At 44.5% G+C, this 16,134-nt stretch overlaps 1 protein-coding gene across 2 annotated transcripts in view; it reads right to left on the bottom strand.

Moving 5' to 3' along the window:
- The window catches only part of LOC106561697 (cGMP-inhibited 3',5'-cyclic phosphodiesterase A), a 222,721-nt gene that overhangs the window by 46,079 nt on the left and 160,508 nt on the right, over positions 1 to 16,134 (bottom strand). For both annotated transcript variants that reach the window (XM_014125905.2, XM_045688503.1), the window contains exons 3-4: positions 15,041 to 15,193; positions 10,112 to 10,228 (exon numbers count right to left, since the gene is read on the bottom strand). In XM_014125905.2, coding sequence (XP_013981380.2) covers positions 10,112 to 10,228; positions 15,041 to 15,193 — 270 coding nt within the window. The remainder of the gene's footprint in view (positions 1 to 10,111; positions 10,229 to 15,040; positions 15,194 to 16,134) is intronic.

Consider the following 16,134-nt stretch of genomic DNA (forward strand, 5'->3'; position numbering starts at 1 on the left):
GATGCTGCCATCTGTTTGCTGGCAGAGAGTTGGCACTATGTGTGGCAGAGCTCTCTCATGCAACCTCTTGACATGCACCATGACCCAGTACTGCTGTCTGTCTGTCTGTCTGTCTGTCTGTCTGTCTGTCTGTCTGTCTGTCTGTCTGTCTGTCTGTCTGTCTGTCTGTCTGTCTGTCTGTCTGTCTGTCTGTCTGTCTGTCTGTCTGTCTGTCTGTCTGTCTGTCTCTGTCTGTCTGTCTGTCTGTCTGTCTGTCTGCCCGGCCAGCTCAATTGTAAACTCCTGCTGTGATATCTGAGTAAATACAGCTGAGATGTTTCATGGTGTTTGATGATGTTTCATGGTGTTTGGTGATGTTTCATGGTGTTTGGTGATGTTTCATGGTGTTTGGTGATGTTTTGTGGTGTTTGGTGATGTTTTGTGGTGTTTGGTGATGTTTTGTGGTGTGTGATGATGTTTCATGGTGTTTGGTGATGTTTTGTGGTGTTTGGTGATGTTTCATGGTGTTTGGTGATGTTTTGTGGTGTTTGGTGATGTTTTGTGGTGTTTGGTGATGTTTCATGGTGTTTGGTGATGTTTCATGGTGTTTGGTGATGTTTTGTGGTATCTGGTGATGTTTTGTGGTGTTTGGTGATGTTTTGTGGTGTTTGGTGATGTTTCATGGTGTTTGGTGATGTTTTGTGGTGTTTGGTGATGTTTTGTGGTGTTTGATGATGTTTTGTGGTGTGTGATGATGTTTGTGGTGTTTGGTGATGTTTCATGGTGTTTGGTGATGTTTTGTGGTGTTTGGTGATGTTTGTGGTGTTTGGTGATGTTTCATGGTGTTTGGCGATGTTTTGTGGTGTGTGATGTTTCATGGTGTTTTGTGATGTTTCATGGTGTTTGGTGATGTTTCATGGTGTTTGGTGATGTTTTGTGGTGTTTGGTGATGTTTTGTGGTGTGTGATGATGTTTTGTGATGTTTCATGGTGTTTTGTGATGTTTAGTGGTGTTTGGTGATGTTTTGTGGTGTTTGGTGATGTTTTGTGGTGTTTGATGATGTTTCATGGTGTTTGGTGATGTTTAGTGGTGTTTGGTGATGTTTCATGGTGTTTGGTGATGTTTTGTGGTATCTGGTGATGTTTTGTGGTGTTTGGTGATGTTTTGTGGTGTTTGGTGATGTTTCATGGTGTGTGATGATGTTTCATGGTGTTTGGTGATGTTTCATGGTGTTTGGTGATGTTTTGTGGTGTGTGATGATGTTTCATGGTGTTTGGTGAAGTTTTGTGGTGTTTGGTGATGTTTCATGGTGTTTGGTGATGTTTCATGGTGTTTGGTGATGTTTCATGGTGTGTGATGATGTTTTGTGGTGTTTGGTGATGTTTTGTGGTGTTTGGTGATGTTTCATGGTGTTTGGTGATGTTTCATGGTGTTTGGTGATGTTTTGTGGTGTTTGGTGATGTTTGTGGTGTTTGGTGATGTTTCATGGTGTTTGGTGATGTTTGTGGTGTTTGGTGATGTTTGTGGTGTTTGGTGATGTTTAGTGGTGTTTGATGATGTTTTGTGGTGTTTGATGATGTTTCGTGGTGTTCGGTGATGTTTTGTGGTGTTTGATGATGTTTTGTGGTGTGTGATGATGTTTGTGGTGTTTGGTGATGTTTCATGGTGTTTGGTAGGAGCGGTAGAGATACTCTCAAAGATCGGCTATGAAAAAGCCAACTGACACTTACTCTTGTGTTACTGACTTGTTGCACCCTCGACAACTACTATGATTATTATTATTTGACCCTGCTGGTCATTTATGAACATTTGAACATCTTGGCCATCTGCTGTTATAATCTCCACCCGGCACAGCCAGAAGAGGACTGGCCACCCCTCATAGCCTGGTTCCTCTCTAGGTTTCTTCCTAGGTTTTGGCCTTTCTAGGGAGTTTTTCCTAGCCACTGTACTTCTACACCTGCATTGCTTGCTGTTTGGGGTTTTAGGCTGGGTTTCTGTACAGCACTTTGAGATATCAGCTGATGTAAGAAGGGCTATATAAATACATTTGATTTTGATTTGGTGGTATCTGGTGATGTTTCATGGTGTTTGATGATGTTTTGTGGTGTTTGGTGACGTTTTGTGATGTTTGATGATGTTTAATGGTGTTTGGTGATGTTTAGTGATGTTCAGTGATGTTTCGTTATGTATCATGATATTTTGCACCATGACCCAGTACTGCTGTCTGTCTGTCTGTCTGTCTGTCTGTCTGTCTGTCTGTCTGTCTGTCTGTCTGTCTGTCTGTCTGTCTGTCTGTCTGTCTGTCTGTCTGTCTGTCTGTCTGTCTGTCTGTCTGCCTGCCTGCCTGCCTGCCTGCCGCCTGGTGTTTAGTGATGTTTCGTTATGTATCATGATATTTTGGAATGTTTCAAGATGTTTTGTGGTGTTTGGTGATGTTTGGTGATGTTTTGTGGTGTTTGGTGATGTTTTGTGGTGTTTGGTGATGTTTTGTGATGTTTTGTGGTGTTTTGTGGTGTTTGGTGATGTTTTGTGGTGTTTGGTGGTGTTTGGTGATGTTTTGTGGTGTTTGGTGGTGTTTGGTGGTGTTTGGTGATGTTTTGTGGTGTTTGGTGATGTTTTGTGGTGTTTGGTGATGTTTTGTGGTGTTTGGTGATGTTTTGTGATGTTTGATGATGTTTGGTGGTGTTTGGTGATGTTTTGTGGTGTTTGGTGATGTTTTGTGATGTTTGGTGATGTTTTGTGATGTTTGATGATGTTTGGTGGTGTTTGGTGGTGTTTGGTGATGTTTTGTGGTGTTTGGTGATGTTTCGTGGTGTTTGGTGATGTTTTGTGGTGTTTGGTGATGTTTTGTGGTGTGTGATGATGTTTCATGGTGTTTGGTGATGTTTTGTGGTGTTTGGTGATGTTTTGTGGTGTTTGGTGATGTTTTGTGGTGTTTGGTGATGTTTCATGGTGTTTGGTGATGTTTTGTGGTGTTTGGTGATGTTTTGTGGTGTTTGGTGATGTTTTGTGATGGGTACAAAGAGTGTGGTTTGTTTAGATGTTACAGGTTATGTGTTCATGGTTCATGTGGAGAAAAATGTTTAGTTAAAGTTTCAAACAGTTTGTTAACGATTAGTGGCTCAGCATATTAAAAATGAGAACATGCTGCACTTTAAGTGTGTGTGTGTACATGAATATGTGCACACGCCTATATGTGTGTTTTTAGAAGAATGCAAGTTTGGGGATTTAAGCACTGGAAAGCCATCAGTATGCACCACAGTGGATGTCAAAACTTCTCTTAGAGAAAAAAGCAAGCACAGCACAGCAGTACAGGACTTTCCACCACACACACACACACACACACACACACACACACACACACACACACACACACACACACACACACACACACACACACACACACACACACACACACACACACACACACACACACCCTCCGCCGCTAACCACATTCCCCCTCCTCCAGTTCTCTCCCACAGGCACTTAGAGTTCTGCCAGCCCTCTCTCCCTGACTCTCCCTGGCCCTCCCTGGCCCTCCCTGGCCCTCCATGGCCCTCCATGGCCCTCCCTGGCCCTCCCTGGCCCTCCATGGCCCTCCCTGGCTCTCCCTGGCCCTCCATGGCCCTCCATGGCCCTCCCTGGCTCTCCCTGGCCCTCCATGGCCCTCCCTGGCCCTCCCTGGCCCTCCATGGCCCTCCCTGGCTCTCCCTGGCCCTCCATGGCCCTCCATGGCCCTCCCTGGCCCTCCATGGCCCTCCCTGGCTCTCCCTGGCCCTCCATGGCCCTCCATGGCCCTCCATGGCCCTCCCTGGCTCTCCCTGGCCCTCCATGGCCCTCCATGGCCCTCCATGGCTCTCCCTGGCCCTCCATGGCCCTCCATGGCCCTCCCTGGCTCTCCATGGCCCTCCCTGGCTCTCCCTGGCCCTCCATGGCCCTCCATGGCCCTCCCTGGCCCTCCATGGCCCTCCCTGGCCCTCCATGGCCCTCCATGGCCCTCCATGGCTCTCCCTGGCTCTCCATGGCCCTCCCTGGCTCTCCCTGGCCCTCCATGGCCCTCCATGGCCCTCCATGGCCCTCCATGGCCCTCCCTGGCTCTCCCTGGCCCTCCATGGCCCTCCATGGCCCTCCATGGCTCTCCCTGGCCCTCCATGGCCCTCCCTGGCTCTCCATGGCCCTCCCTGGCTCTCCCTGGCCCTCCATGGCCCTCCATGGCCCTCCCTGGCCCTCCATGGCCCTCCCTGGCCCTCCATGGCCCTCCATGGCCCTCCATGGCTCTCCCTGGCTCTCCATGGCCCTCCCTGGCTCTCCCTGGCCCTCCATGGCCCTCCATGGCCCTCCATGGCTCTCCATGGCTCTCCATGGCCCTCCCTGGCTCTCCCTGGCCCTCCATGGCCCTCCATGGCCCTCCATGGCTCTCCCTGGCTCTCCATGGCCCTCCCTGGCTCTCCCTGGCCCTCCATGGCCCTCCCTGGCCCTCCATGGCCCTCCATGGCCCTCCATGGCCCTCCCTGGCTCTCCATGGCCCTCCCTGGCTCTCCCTGGCCCTCCATGGCCCTCCCTGGCCCTCCCTGGCCCTCCCTGGCTCTCCCTGGCCCTCCCTGGCTTTCCCTGGCCCTCCCTGGCCCTCCCTGGAACTCCCTGGCCCTCCCTGGCTCTCCCTAGAAAGGTACAACCTAATGAGGACAGCCTAATGTGTGTGTGTGTGTGTGTGTGTGTGTGTGTGTGTGTGTGTGTGTGTGTGTGTGTGTGTGTGTGTGTGTGTGTGTGTGTGTGTGTGTGTGCGCGCACGCAAGCCTGTGTGTGTGTATGTAAAGTAGCCTCCTTAGCTTCTCCATGATTGGGAGCTGCACTGTTTGTCTTAGCTATACTTTTAACAAGGTTTTATTGCGTCAGTGCTTCATACAGACGAGCTAAAACTATCATTCTGCCAGCTCTGGGACTGGTTTGATCACTTATGGAGCAGGGAACAGTCGACCGACCACACACACTGTGGGAGTTGTGGGGAGTTAGGAGAGAGGGAATAGAGGGGGACCAAAGTGAAGTAGAGGGGAAATAGTTTAGATATATAATCCTTCAGATAAATGATCAACGTATCAACAGGGAGTCCTCCTGTCTGTAAATACATAAACTGTCATCCCTCATCCCTGTCATCCCTTATGCCTCTCTAGTCGCTTAGTGCCTTTCTGCTTCTACACATCTCTTTCTCTCTCTTTCTGTCTCTGCCTCTGTCTCTGTCTCTGGTCTCTGTCTCTCTCAATTCAATTCAAAGTTCTTTATTGGCATGGGAAACATATGTTAACATTGCCAAATCAAGTGAAATAGATCATAAACAAAAGTGGAATGAACAAATAAAAAGTTTACAGTAAACATTACACTCACTGTATATATACAGTGTTGTAACAATGTGCAAATAGTTTAGTTCAAAGGGGAAATAAATAAACATAAATATGGGTTGTATTTACAATGGTGTTTGTTCTTCACTGGTTGCCCTTTTCTTGTGGCAACAAGTCACACATCTTGCTGCTGTGATGGCACACTGTGGAATTTCACCCAGTAGATATGGGAGTTTATCAAAATTGGATTTGTTTTTTAATTCTTTGTGGATCTGTGTAATCTGGGGGAAATATGTGTCTCTAATATGGTCATACATTTGGCAGGAGTTTAGGAAGTGCAGCTCAGTTTCCACCTCATTTTGTGGGTAGTGTACACATAGCCTGTCTTCTCTTGAGAGCCACTTCTGCCTTCGGCGGCCTTTCTCAATAGCAAGGCTATGCTCACTGAGTCTGTACATAGTCAAATCTTTACGTATGTTTGGGTCAGTCACAGTGGTCAGGTATTCAGCCACTGTGTATTCTCTGTTCAGGGCCAAATAGTATTCCAGTTTGCTCAGTTTTTTTGTTAATCCTTTCCAATGTGTTAAATCTCATGATTTGGTTGGGTCTAATTGTGTTGCTGTCCTGGGGCTCTGTGGGGTCTGTTTGTGTTTGTGAACAGAGCCCCAGGACCAGCTTGCTTAGGGGACTCTTCTCCAGGTTCATCTCTCTGTAGGGGATGGCTTTGTTATGGAAGGTTTGGGAATCGCTTCCTTTTAGGTGGTGGTAGAATGTAACGTCTCTTTTCTGGATTGTGATAATTAGCCTAATTCTGCTCTGCATGCATTATTTGGTGTTTAGCAGACCCACATGACAAATTGAGTCAAAAGATTTTTTGAAATCAACAAATCTCACTCACTCACTCACTCACTCACTCACTCACTCACTCACTCACTCACTCACTCACTCACTCACTCACTCACTCACTCACTCACTCTCTCTCTCGCTCTCTCCATCTCTCTCTCGCTATCTCTCGCTCTCTCTCTCCATCTCTCTCTCGCTCTCTCTCTCATCTCTCTCTCTCTCCCTCTCTCTCTCTCTCTCGCTCTCTCTCTCTCCATCTCTCTCTCCCTCTCTCTCTCTCTCTCTCTCTCTCTTTCGCTCCATCTCTCTCTCCATCTCTCTCTCCCTCTCTCTCTCCCTCTCTCTCTCCCTCTCTCTCTCCCTCTCTCTCTCTCTCTCTCTCGCTATCTCTCTCTCTCTCTCTCTCTCGCTCCATCTCTCTCTCCATCTATCTCTCTCTCCCTCTCTCTCTCCCTCTATCTCTCTCTCTCTCTCTCTCCAGCTCTCTCTCTGCCTGCTTCTGAAAATCTGTCATGTTGACACAGCTGTTTAAATGAAAGAGAGAACGAGAAGGAGAACCCCCCTCTAACCACCAGACTCGTGCTATATTTTTCTCCTCTATGAAAATACAGTCTTTTCTTTGACGGTAAAAAGTTAAAAGCAGGGGAGTACTCTTGCTCATTAGCCAGACAATAAAACATGAACATATGCGTGTAACATTGTTACGTAGGCCATATGTCATGTTAGGGAGGGTTATTGTCACGTCCTGACCATAGTAAGATGTTATTTTCTATGGTAGAGTAGGTCAGGGCGTGACAGGGGGCGTTTTTCTATGTTTTGTATTTCTATGTTCTAGTTTTTGTATTTCTATGTTGGTTTTGTTTGGGATGATCTCTAATTAGAGGCAGCTGGTCCTCGTTGTCTCTAATTGGAGATCATACTTAAGTAGGGTTTTTTCCACCTGGGTTTGTGGGAGATTAGTTTTGAGTAGTGTCTGTTTCACCTCTGCGTCACGTTTTTTTTTTTTTTGTCTTTCAGGTTTATTTATGTATCGCATAGTTTCACAGTATAAATAAAATGTGGAACGACACACACGCTGCACTTTGGTCCGCTCATTCCTACCACAACTGTGACAGTTATAACAAGGATGAATCACTGATTCAACAACATATTTCACGACGCTACATGTGGTAACCATGTCAAAGTTGCATTTCTTACACTGTTTAATTTCAACCAAAAAAGGAAATTCCTCTGCTATTCTGTCTTATACCAGTCCATACCTCTCCACTAAATATATGCACTGTAGTCATTATACAGTGCCTTCAGAAAGTAGTCACACCCCTTGACTTTTTACACATTTGAAAGTGGAATTATGTTTTTCTAAATTTGTACAAATTGATTAAAAAATGAAAAGCTGAAATGTCTTAAGTCAACAAGGTAAACAATCTGTCGATTTGCCCTTGAACAAGTCACTTATTTTTATTTTATTTATTTAAACCTTTATTTAACCCTAATTGCTTCTGTTAGTCGCTCTGGATTTGAGCGTCTGTTAAATGACTTAAATCTTATGGCAAGCCTAAATAAATTCAGGCGTAAACATTTGCTGTTTAAGTTGCATGGACTCACTCTGTGTGCAATAATGACTACCTAATCTCTGTACTGCACACATACAATCACCTGTACAGGCCCTCAGTCAAGCAGTGAATTTAAAATACAGATTCAACCACAAAGACCAGGGAGGTTTTTCCAGATAAACCTGAAGATGGATCAACAACATTGTAGTTACTCCACAATTCTAACCTAATTGACAGACTGAAAAGAAGGAAGTTAGTACAGAATAAAACATAATATAAAACATGCATCCTGTTTGCAATAAGGCACTGAAGTAAAACTGCAAAAAATCTTGCAAAGAAATTGACTTTATGACTAGAATACAAATTGTTATGTTTGGGGTAAATCCAACACAACACATCACTGAGTACCACTCTTCATATTTTAAGCATGGTGGTGGCTGCATCATGTTATGGGTATGCTTGTCATCGGCAAGGACTAGGGAGGACTAAGGAAATAGAGCTAAGTACAGGCAGAATCCTAGTGGTTCAGTCTGCTTTCCAAATAGTGTTGGGCCGTATCCAGATGTTCACACTGTCATACCGTTTTCAGTACTATACCGGGGTATACAGTATTACTGGAAGTGCACATAAGGGGTCGTATAAAAAAATACAACACAAAACAATTTAGGCAACAGGGATCTTGATCCGGGAGGGGATTATAGCCTCGTCATTGTTATTTTATTGTGTTACTTTTGATTTTATTTTTGACTTTATTTTATTTAGTACATATTTTCTTAACTCTATTTCTTGAACTGCATTGTTGGTTAAGGGCTTGTAAGTAAGCATTTCACGGTAAGGTCTACACCTGTTGCATTCGGCACGTGTAACAAATAACATTTGATTTGATTTGATTAAATGTCTCTGTTGTAACAAAAAAGCTTGATCTTGACATTTAGCCAAATAGCTAGCAAGTTAGCAAACCAAATGCATAGCTAGAGCCCTGAGCTGAATGTAATTTATTTGACAAACCAACAAGGCAGGCGTATTTCAAAATACCCGGGTATGTGGTATAAACGGTATATCACCCAAGACTATTTCCAAAAGATACTGGGAGACAAATTCACCTTTCAGCAGGACAAATTCACCTTTCAGCAGGACAAAAACCTAAAACACAAGGACAAATACACACTGCAGTTGCTTACCAAGATGACATTGAATGTTCCCGAGTGGCCAAGTTACAGATTTGACTTAAATTGGCTTTAACATCTAGGGCAAGACTTAAAAATGGCTGTCTAGCAATGATTAACAACCAATTTGACAAAGCTTGAAGACTTTTTTAAAGAATAATGTGCAAATATTTTACAATCCAGGTGTGGAAAGCTCTTAGAGGTTTACCCAGAAAGACTCACAGCTGTAATCTCTGACAAAGGTGATTCTAACATGTATTGACTCAAGGGGGATGAATACTTATCTAATCAAGATATATTCATTTTTACAAATGTAAAAATGTTACTTTGACATTACAGAGTATTTTGTATGGATTGTTGACCAAAAATGTAAATTAAACAAAGTTGAATTCCACTTTGTAAAAAAACTAAATGTGGAAAAAGTAAAGGGGTGTGAATACTTTCTGAAGGCACTGTATAGCAGTCAGGACCCTCCTCTCCTTAGTATATTGGTCCCCCCCTTCTCAGGCCCATCCTCTGCCCGTCCCCCTTTCCCACCATGCATCTGTTCTCACCTTAGGTAAGGTATTGGTCATCTCCCCTATCTTCTCAGGCCCATCCTCTGCCCGTCTCCCTTTCCCACCATGCATCTGTTCTCACCTTAGGTAAGGTATTGGTCATCTCCCCTATCTTCTCAGGCCCATCCTCTGCCCGTCTCCCTTTCCCACCATGCATCTGTTCTCACCTTAGGTAAGGTATTGGTCATCTCCCCTATCTTCTCAGGCCCATCCTCTGCCCGTCTCCCTTTCCCACCATGCATCTGTTCTCACCTTAGGTAAGGTATTGGTCATCTCCCCTATCTTCTCAGGCCCATCCTCTGCCCGTCTCCCTTTCCCACCATGCATCTGTTCTCACCTTAGGTAAGGTATTGGTCATCTCCCCTATCTTCTCAGGCCCATCCTCTGCCCGTCTCCCTTTCCCACCATGCATCTGTTCTCACCTTAGGTAAGGTATTGGTCATCTCCCCTATCTTCTCAGGCCCATCCTCTGCCCGTCTCCCTTTCCCACCATGCATCTGTTCTCACCTTAGGTAAGGTATTGGTCATCTCCCCTATCTTCTCAGGCCCATCCTCTGCCCGTCTCCCTTTCCCACCATGCATCTGTTCTCACCTTAGGTAAGGTATTGGTCATCTCCCCTGTCTTTTCAGACCCCCCCTCTTCCCCTTTCCCTTTCCCACCATCCATCTGTCCTCACCTTAGGTAAGGTATTGGTCCTCTCCCCTGTCTTCTCAGACCCCTCCTCTGAGTCGGAGCAGATGTAGGCGTCTCCCAGGTTGACGCCCAGGGGAGCGAGGCGCGGACGGTGCAGGGGCTGGAAGAATTGTATATTTAATTTTATTTGACAGATTTAACATACACAAAGCGGTGCCTCAGCCAAGTAAACCTACGGTACATACATACAAATACATATATTATACTTATTTCCATTGTGGTCCACGTTTTGTTTTAGGTAGGCAACAGAATGGACAGATTGGGAAAGACTGGCAGTACATTAGGGACTAGGGCAGGACTCTTCCTCATGCTTTTCCTGCATCTTTTCATTAAAGCTGGTCCCAGATCTGTTTGTGTTCTTGCCTACTCCGTTGCTGTTATTGTCAAGCCAAACGTTAGGAACGGCAATGAGTGATAAAAAGTTGGCATGATAGCACAAACAGATTGTCACTGACTCATGCTATCTTCTCCTACCTGGAAGGGGAGTTGTACCCAATCAACACAAAAACACAATCGAGGAGAACCTTTCCACTGACCTTGAATAAAGCCCCTGTGTTTATGACGACTCAACAGTACTGTATATACGTCGGCTACAACAGTAGAATAAATCTAATGTATGACACCCTAAACATAGAGCTCCAGTCAGTTCTAGAATGGGTAACTAACAATAGGTTTAACATAGAGCTCCAGTCAGTTCTAGAATGGGTAACTAACAACAGCTTTAACATAGAGCTCCAGTCAGTTCTAGAATGGGTAACTAACAATAGGTTTAACATAGAGCTCCAGTCAGTTCTAGAATGGGTAACTAACAATAGGTTTAACATAGAGCTCCAGTCAGTTCTAGAATGGGTAACTAACAATAGGTTTAACATAGAGCTCCAGTCAGTTCTAGAATGGGTAACTAACAATAGCTTTAACATAGAGCTCCAGTCAGTTCTAGAATGGGTAACTAACAATAGGTTTAACATAGAGCTCCAGTCAGTTCTAGAATGGGTAAGTAACAATAGGTTTAACATAGAGCTCCAGTCAGTTCTAGAATGGGTAACTAACAATAGGTTTAACATAGAGCTCCAGTCAGTTCTAGAATGGGTAACTAGCAATAGGTTTAACATAGAGCTCCAGTCAGTTCTAGAATGGGTAACTAACAATAGCTTTAACATAGAGCTCCAGTCAGTTCTAGAATGGGTAACTAACAATAGGTTTAACATAGAGCTCCAGGCAGTTCTAGAATGGGTAACTAACAATAGCTTTAACATAGAGCTCCAGTCAGTTCTAGAATGGGTAACTAACAATAGGTTTAACATAGAGCTCCAGTCAGTTCTAGAATGGGTAACTAACAATAGGTTTAACATAGAGCTCCAGGCAGTTCTAGAATGGGTAACTAGCAATAGGCTGGCGCTAAATATCTCAACAACAAAAAAACGAATTTTGGGACAAATCACTCACTCAACCCTACACCTAATGTAGATCTATTGGGCAAATTGAGGAGACTAAACTGCTGGGTGTAACCCTAGATAGCAATCTGTCATGGTCAAATTATATAGACTCAGTGGTTGCTAAAATGGAAAGAGGTCTGTCCGTGATAAGGTGTTGCTCTGCTTTCTTGACATCTCAGTCGAGCAGACAGGTCCTACAGGCCCTAGTGTTGTCACACCTGGACCACTGCCCAGTTGTGTGGTCAGGTGCGACAAAGAGGAACATAGGTAAATTGCAGTTGGTCCAGAACAGAGCAACACGTATTGCACTTAGATGTACACAGAGGGAAAATGTCAGTAACATGCATGTCAGTCTCTCCTGACTCAAAGTTGAGGAGTGATTGACTGCATCACTATTTGTCTTTGTGCGGGGAATTAATGTGTTCAGACACTCATCAATATAACACAAGCCATTCAACCAGTGGTCTCTTCACAGTCCCCAGCTCCAGAACAGAGGCTGGGAAAATGACTTCATGGAACTCTCAGGCCACCCCTGGTAACACAAGCTAGCAACCAAAAAAACAAACAGATTCAAAAACCAGAAAGAAAAAAAAATACCTTTACGACCCAATGGGGACTGTGAAGAGACACATAGATATATATTTTGTACTGTAATTTACACTGTACTATGTATTACATTATGTAGCTGGGTGGCCTTGAACGAATCCTTGGCTTGTGCAAGCCAGAACAGCTAATAGGACAGGACCCATCTACTGTTTCTGAAGCATGAGGCAGAAGTAGGAGATGATGTAGTGTTATGTAGTATTATGTCCTATTATGTCGTGTTATGTGTCACGTCCTGACCAGTAAAGGGGTTATTTGTTATATTAGTTTGGTCAGGACGTGGCAGGGGGTATTTGTTTAGAGTGTTTCGGGGTTTGTTGGGCTATGTGTTTTGTAGAGGGGTGTTTGATTAGAGTGTTCCGGGGTTTTGGTTTATGTTAGTATATTTCTATGTTCTAGTCTAGTCTTTCTAGTTCTATGTTTAGTTTATTGATTTGGCCTTCAATTGGAGGCAGCTGTTCCTCGTTGCCTCTGATTGAAGGTCCTATGTATAGGGGTGTTTTGGTAATGGGAATTGTGGGTAGTTATTTTCTGTTTAGTGTATGTAGCACCTGACGGGACTGGTTAGTGTCGTTAGTGTCGTTAGTGTCGTTCGTTCGTTCGTTCGTTCGTTCGTTCGTTCGTTTTTGTATACGTGTTTCTTTTGGTTTTTTCTTCTTATATAATAAATAAGAAGATGAGTATACATTTTCCCGCTGCACCTTGGTCCAATCATTACGACACCCGTTACAGTTATGTAGTGTTTGTAGTATTATGTAGTGGCATGTAGTATCATGTAGTGTTATGAAGTATTATGCAGTGTTTTGTCGTATTATGTTGCGCATGTCATGTTATGTAATATTATGTAGTTTTGTGTAGTACAATGCGGTATTATGTAGTGTTATGTAGCATAATGTAGAAGTATGTAGTAGTATGTAGTGTTATGTAGTGTCATGGAGTGTTATCTAGTATTATGTAGTGGTATGTGGTGTTATGGAGTACTATGTATTATTATGTAGTATTATGTAGTGTTATCTAGTATTATGTAGTATTATGTAGTATTATGTAGTGTTATGTAGTGTTAAGTAGTGGTATGTATATTATTATATTATGTATTTGACTTATTTTACTGTTTTCTTTACTGTTTGGACTCCAGGAAGAGTAGTTACTGCCTTGGTAGCGGCTAATTGGGGATCCCAATAAATACTACTACAATGATACACAATACATACACTATATTGCAAGTTACACATACAGTACCAGTCAAAAGTTTGGACACCTACTCATTCAAGGGTTTTTCTTTATTTTTACTATTTTCTACATTGTATAATAATAGTGAAGACATCAAAACTATGAAATAACACATATGACATCATGTAGTAACCAAATCAAGTGTTAAACAATTCAAAATATATTTTATTTTTTAGATTCTTGAAAGTAGCCACCCTTTGCCTTGGTGACAGCTTTGCACACTCTTGGCATTCTCTCAACCAGCTTCATGAGGAACACTTGTTGGCTGCTTTCCCTTCACTCTGCGGCCCAACTCATCCCAAACTATCTCAATTGGGATGAGGTTGGGTGATTGTGGAGGCCAGGTCATCTGATGCAGCACTCCATCACTCTCCTTCTTGGTCAAATAGCCCTTACACAGCCTGGAGGTATGTTTTGGGTCATTGTCCTGTTGAAAAACAAATGATAGTCCCAAATGATAGCGCAAACCAGATGGGATGGCGTGCTGCTGCATAATGCTGTGGTAGCCATGCTGGTTAAGTGTGCCTTGAATTCTAAATAAATCACAGAAAGTGTTACCAGCAAAGCACCCCCACAAGATCACTGTTCCTTCTCCATGCTTCACGGTGGGAACCACACATGCGGAGATCATCCATTCACCTACTCTGCGTCTCACGAAGACACGGCGGTTGGAACCGGTTGGTAACATTAGACAGGAGACTAAATACTCTCCTGTAGAGAACTGAGTTTCTGTACTGTGTGTAGTTGGACCTTAAGGAACCGTCTATGGAACATTATCAGTCTAAAGCGCATCACTAGTCTCCGGCAGACAGTTCTTTGAAACATCATTCTATTGCCAAACTGTTTTGGTTTCCCAGGACCTACAAGAGTTGGGGGTGAGATGGAGGAAAGAGGAGGACGGGAATTGGAGGTATCACTGTAAATAAAAAAAATCTAGTTGTTCCATCAAGTTATTATTAAGTAACTGGTTCCGAAGACTTCTTAATTTACTGAACTTTTCGATCAAAGTGTTACCTGAACTCACAAAGACACGGCAAACCAAACATCTAAAATTTGGACTCATCAGACCAAAGGACAGATTTCCACTGGTCTAATGTCCATTGCTCTTGTTTCTTGGCCCAACAAGTCTCTTCTTCTTATTGGTGTCCTTTAGTAGTTGTTTCTTTGCAGCAATTCGACCATGAAGGCCTGATTCAACACAACTGATTGGCTCAAATGCATTAAGAACAAAATAAATTCCACAAATGAACTTTTAACAAGGCACACCTGTTAATTAAAATGCATTCCGGGTGACTACCTCATGAAGCTGGTTAAGAGAACACCAAGAGTGTGCAAAGCTGTCAAGACAAAGGGTGGCTACTTTGAAGAATCTCAAATATAAATTACATTTTGATTTGTTTAACACTTTTTTGGTTACTACATGATTCCATATGTTTTATTGCATAGTTTTGATGTCTTCACTATTATTCTACAATGTAGAAAACAGTAAAAATAAAGAAAAAATAAAGAAAAACCCGTTGAATGAGAAGGTGTGTCCAAGCTTTTCACTGGTACTGCATATCATACATTATATATATATTGCACACTGCCCTTACACATTCTGTCAGTGGCGTAGAAACAGTTGCAAAGAGTTCAGCTCCTACCTGGAAGTTGAGCTGAGTGGTGAGCAGGCTGCTGACGGCACGGAGGGAGGTGCAGGTGTTGGGGGGCAGCGAGGGGTCCGCCAGCAGGTCTGAGATCAGGCCGTGGGCCTCGCCCATCACAGCTATATCCACCACCACACTGGTGCCCAACGACTGCAGAGGGGGAAGAGAGGAAGAGGGGGAAGAGAGGAAGAGGGGGAAGAGAGGGAGAGGGGGAGAGGGAGAGGGGGAGAGGGGGAGGGGGAAGAGAGGGAGAGGGGGATGAGAGGGAGAGGGGGAAGAGAGGGGGAGGGACAGAGAGGGAGAGGAGGCAGAGGGGGAAGAGAGGCAGAGGGGGAAGAGAGGCAGAGGGGGAAGAGAGGGGGAGGGGAAGAGAGGGAGAGGGAGAGGAGGGAGAGGAGGGAGAGGGGGAAGAGAGGGAGAGGAGGGAGAGGGGGAAGAGAGGGGGAGGGACAGAGAGGGAGAGGAGGCAGAGGGGGAAGAGAGGCAGAGGGGGAAGAGAGGCAGAGGGGGAAGAGGGGGGGAGGGGAAGAGAGGAAGAGGGAGAGGGGGAAGAGAGGGAGAGGGGTAGAGAGGGAGAGGGGGAAGAGAGGGGGAAGAGAGCGAGAGGGGGAAGAGAGGGAGAGGGAAATAACCTTTGATAAATATATTTACCAAGTAATGAACACACTGGAAATCTGGTAAAGTTGTTATACATGAAGTAGTACAGTAAGACATTACTATGTACAATCAAGCATCCAGCTCTGTTTTCACACTGCCTGTCTCTGACCGTGTTAGTCTGGGTCTAAACACTACGACACCGTCCACCGGACTGGGAAGAAGAGAACAGGAGATCATGAGTGATGCTAATGTGGCTGATAGGAGGGGATGCTAATTGATAGATGTCTTGCTGTGTAGGCCAGCCTGGGTGGCTGGCTGTGAAGGGGCTGTTACGAGGTCTGTGTTTGGTGCAGTGTGCGTGCAGGACAGCCTGGGTGGCTGGCTGTGAAGGGGCTGTTACGGCAGAATGATAGGGAACAGATGACGGTCACTCCCACATGAGGAGATAAAGCATTTAGAGAAGACATAGAGGCGTTTACAAGGCTCTATTCTGT

This window comes from Salmo salar, chromosome ssa10 (genome assembly GCF_905237065.1).
Source record: "Salmo salar chromosome ssa10, Ssal_v3.1, whole genome shotgun sequence".
Lineage (NCBI taxonomy): Eukaryota > Metazoa > Chordata > Actinopteri > Salmoniformes > Salmonidae > Salmo > Salmo salar.